We start from the raw sequence: 4,881 nt of genomic DNA on the forward strand, positions 1-4,881 counted from the left end.
TAAGCGTCTCACGATTTACGGAATATTCAGGAGTGCCGGTGATGTCAGCTTGTGAGGCTGTCGTCAGCTGGAGCGCACATTATTATAATTGCGACGACCACGTCTTTTTTTCTATCTGCTCGTGAAAATGACTCGCCAGCAACAATCAGTAACATATGTGGAATTTTTTCGCCTTCTCTTCTCCAAAACAATAACACGACAGAAAAACGTTTAAGGAAGTTGTGGTATAACAAAGCGTCATGGGATGGCTATGTGGGTGCCGCTGTTGTTATCGAAGTTTGCGTAGTTCTCATGTACCGTAAAACGTAATAACTAAACGTTCGCTGGCACGCTAAATCTCACTAGTTTTGCCCTGTCCTCCTCTGCGCAACGGTTTTTATGTCTTGGCATGCACCTACGCAAGGTGGTGACGTTTCGGACCTTGGCGACGTGGACGGCAGGAACTTATGGAAGGCGTTGACGACCGGAGAAGGCGAAGGCCGCGACGAAGTACTCCTGGAGTTGGAAGGCGAGCAGCGGACGTCGGCTCTCCTCTCCGGCAGGTGCGCATTCACGAGCAGATAGCGTAGTACGTTGCCAAGAACAACAAACGACGAAGCAACTACAGACACCTGGTGTTAACTCACGAGAGTTTATCTTGAAGCTCAAATACCCGTTTTTTTTTTTTTTTAACGAAAAAGATTTCACTGCTCGTGCAGTCAAGCAACAAATGTTCGAGCCCACTGACAGATTAATGATCTGTTTTCAGAGTCGCCAACGTAATGCCCATCCGTGAGTCTCTGTTTAAGTAGAAGCGGTCATTGTCGGTCAAGTCATTGTAGCGCTGAGGGACCTGTCCACCAGCCTTAGTATAGCTTCCCCCTGTATGTGCTCACGCGTGCCCACTGGTTTCCGCATGTTGCGTTTTCTGCGCAGTAACCCAACATATGGGCTCGAAGCGACAATACTGTCAGTGCATGAAAAGTCACAGGCCCCGATTTTGTCTTCACGTTATGTGCGCGTTTGTGGTACCTATCTTTAAGGCAACTTGACCTTGTCTGCAACGCGCTAAACATTCTACTTGGAAGATCTTTCGCGTAGAGGTCTGCCGAGACAGGACTTCTCCGACGGTGTGCTAAGAACGCTGATCTGCCAAACTGTGTGCTAAAACATTGATCTCCTAAAGGGTATGCTTAATGTTGACTGTGTGACCGGCTCTGAAAGTTTCAGCGCGTTGCATCGCGTTGAGTGTGCGCACTTTTTTTCTCAATTTTCTTTTTATCTATTCTCTTCTTCTACCACATTTTATTCCCTTTATCCATTCCCTCATCACAGGGTAGCCAGCCGGTATTACATTGGATAAAACGTTAACCTGTGAAACGGTATGCTAAAACGTTGACGATGGATTGCCAAAGCGTTGATGTCCCGACATCCTTACCGCGTGGTTCTGTGGGAAGGTAGTGCATGTGTAGAGGCATATTCTGTCGTAAATGGCAGTAACTTATAACACAAAGCTATGCACATTGAAAGGAGGTTCCTCTACGTGGCACACTATCTTGAAACTAGCCTTTTCTTTATTTCGGTCCAAATTCAGCTGCAGTTGGCCTTTAATTAGTCTTCGGGGTGCAGGCGTAGAGTTTCCTACAATAATTACTAGAGGGAACTCTGACGCTGCGGTCGTTCAGCCACCACGGGAATTATGGATAACACATGGATTTGTCTGATCTTCGTGCTTGTGGCTTCAGACGTTCGTGTGGCTTCGTTTATTACGCTTTCTCTACCTTCATTAGCATAAATTTTATAGCAATCTATACCTCTTTGTTTTTAAATGCAGAAGGCAGTAACACCCTACGAGCATGCACAATGGCCAATAATTGCAGTAGTAGCACTGGTCCGTGCTGTCCGTGGCGTAACATGTATTTTCAATATTGGGCTTCTGCTCTAGGAGGTCCTGCGCTCGAATCCTGCCGTCGGAGAGTTTCGATAATGTCCATTTAAATATCTATAACGCAGTACATTTTTTTGACAAGATCAGTTTGCAAAGTCACGAAGTCATTTAGCGCCAGAAGGAAGAAGTTTAGGCAAATCCATGCGCTAACCATAGCTCCCAAGCTGGCCTAACCGCTCTGCTTGCAGCTCCAGTAGACACTAGCGCCACAGCTTAACTCTAGCTAATTGTGCGAAACGCTATGGTTGTAGGTACAAGCTAGTGGAGCGTCTGAGCGGACCCGAAGACGAAGCACACGACTGCCGTGTGGCACCACCACGGGGAGAGCCTCCCGACGACCTGGACCTGGACGACCTCATGAGGTCCTCCGACGCCTGGAAAGCCTTGCAGGGCGCCCTCGGGGACCCGAACAGCAGTTCGACCCCGACGTCACCGCGAGTGAACTGGCGCATGGAGGCGACCGTTCACTGTGGCGGCAACGACGGATCGGCCAACACTGCGAGCAACTTCGATCCCCACGACAGCTTGTTCGTGTTCGATGTCGTCAGCGACCCGTGTGAAACGAAGAACCTGGCTACGTCCGAACCCGAGGTACGAAGCGAGCTCTGGAAGAGTGTATCGCTGCGACAGTTGGTATATTAAAGCGTGATGGGGAAAAAGCGCTAAACGAACGCGGTATTATACGAGAGAGAAAATTTTGAAACTAATACTTTGAAGGAATTTTGGAACATGCTAGGAATTGCGGAACCCAGGTTCTGGGATATGAGTGAGATATGAGATCTTACCGCACTTACTTTAACCCAACTTTGACATCTCTATGCCCGTGCTGACAAAAATGGGGGAAGGAGATTAAATCCAAAGCAAGTAAACTTTATTTAGAACACGGGCCAAGAAATAGTCCTCTGCGGACGAACACAAAGAAGGGGGCTATCCGTAGTCGATAGAGTGGGAGATATAGGGTACAGATTACTGTAGAAAATATTTACCTCCACGGATACACTCCCTTGTATTCTATGAGTTATGGCGCCAAGTGATGTACAGTCCTTCATGTAGCTGTTAGAGTTACGGCATTTGTTGTCCTCCGTATCCCATAAGGGGCTGTCAAGTTCTGTCGAGCTCCTACCTGGCTGCGAGACGTTTCCATCCTGGTTCACAGGTTCCAAAGAAGGATTGCAACAACGTCAGCCACATCGTAAGATGTAGGACAGCCACATCGTTCAGGGTTCACCTTAGAAATCGCATTTCTTCTTCTCCACAACGTTCACAGACAGTGCGCTGACGCTCTGCTCCGAACTCCAGTTAGTTGATCGCTTGGAAAGCGAGTTGACTTCGTTCAGAGCTTAGAGTTCACTGAACATGTGTTCAAGTTACACTCTGCAACTTGAACTGAAATCAATAATTGTTTGATTGTTCATTGTTTCTCTTATTTCATAACATATACGGCTTCGTAAAAGCTCATTCAAACAACAGAATTTGGTGCCTACTGTACAAATCACGAAATCCGTATGCTCACGAAAACGGCACGTGTTTGTGTTTTACCAGCTGTTAAGCTGTGCATCTGCGGCTCGTAATTCTTGCTCAAAGTGCCAATGCGTAAAGAATATGCAAATATGTGCGTTATAAGAAGTAACTGTGTTCTTTTTTTGTTTTGTTGGTCCTGTAATCAATAGGCCACTCGATCCTCAATAAATGGAATGCATAGGTTTATAATTACGGTGACATTGAAAGCTACATTACAAAACGTGTACTTGTGCTCAGAATGCTTTATTGTTATCAGTATGGCTAACGTGTGCTCTTGATGTTGTACAAATGTAATGATGGAACGAAATGTGTATAGCACGAAGGATGGGTTGCCCTATTCTACACACAGGCGTTTACGCTTTTATGAGCAGTCGTGAGGTACTTGCCAAGGCTGACGACCGGGCGTGTTGGTATAGCATATTAGAGGTTGGATTGCGCAACATTTTGACGAGACACGCAGAAGAGACACACACCACAGAGCGCTCTGTGGTGTGTGTCTCTTCTGTGTGTCTCGTCAAAATGTTGCGCAATCCAACCTCTAACGTGAGGTACTACTGTTGCGTGCTCAATAAAAGAATAAGAGCTCTGTTTCTCTGTCTACACAGATACGAGAGGAATTGCTGAGAAAGCTAGCTGCGTACCGGGAAGCCCTGTCGCCCAACTCCAGCACCATCAAGTCCAGTGAGCGGGGATACCCAGAGCACCACGGGTGCCTTTGGGCGCCATGGGTGGGAGTTGCGCTAGCTCAGTACAACAACTGCTCCTGCTGAGAGGGACAACCACCGACTGTGCGTTGTGCATGGAGACACACCTTGCGAAGCGAAGAAGATCGGTGTATAATATATAAGTTGAGCGGCACAGTTTTTGTGTGGTTCGAGTAGGCCTCAAGGTTGACGGATGCTCTCTACAGACCTTGTGTCCATCCCGCTTGGGCAAGAGCTTTCATCGCTTTCAGAGTTAGAACCGAGAAAGATAAGCTAAAATAATTTTATAAAACATGAAGCTACAGGTGCAGGCGGCAGCATATGGCAGGCGTGTAATAATTTTATAGCCACTGGTTTGTAAGAAAATTGATACTTTGTGTGAGACTGTCGCTTACGACAAAACAAAAAAATGAATGTGCGGTACATTTCAAATGCCACGAGATGACGGGGCACCCTAGGATAAAAAGTGAAGGCGAAAACAGCCATGCGATGTTAAACCTGCATTTATGTGTTTAGGAGGACAAAAAGACGCATTTATGTGAACAAACAGGAGAAACGAACTCTTTGTTCACATGCGTGGATGTGATGATCCGAGCATGTTCTCGAGCGATTCGATCAAGCTAGTACTTTTTTTCCGAATCGTAACAGACTGCTTGACAATAGGCTAGACTTTTAAAAGGTGTTGTGCCACTAGGATTTTGTTCGTTAATTCGAAGGTAGACACTGTGT

General features: G+C 46.6%; 1 protein-coding gene across 1 annotated transcript; it reads left to right on the top strand.

Moving 5' to 3' along the window:
• Positions 1-263: 263 nt before the first annotated feature.
• LOC126527497 (uncharacterized) lies at positions 264-4,535 on the top strand. The gene is made up of 3 exons (XM_055068776.2): positions 264-542; positions 2,179-2,518; positions 4,054-4,535. Exons 1-3 carry the CDS (start codon positions 379-381, stop codon positions 4,216-4,218), a joined length of 669 nt encoding a protein of 222 aa, XP_054924751.2. The 5' UTR covers positions 264-378; the 3' UTR covers positions 4,219-4,535.
• Positions 4,536-4,881: the final 346 nt, after the last annotated feature.

The sequence above is a fragment of the Dermacentor andersoni genome, chromosome 9, assembly GCF_023375885.2.
Source record: "Dermacentor andersoni chromosome 9, qqDerAnde1_hic_scaffold, whole genome shotgun sequence".
In the NCBI taxonomy this organism is placed as follows: Eukaryota; Metazoa; Arthropoda; class Arachnida; order Ixodida; family Ixodidae; genus Dermacentor; species Dermacentor andersoni.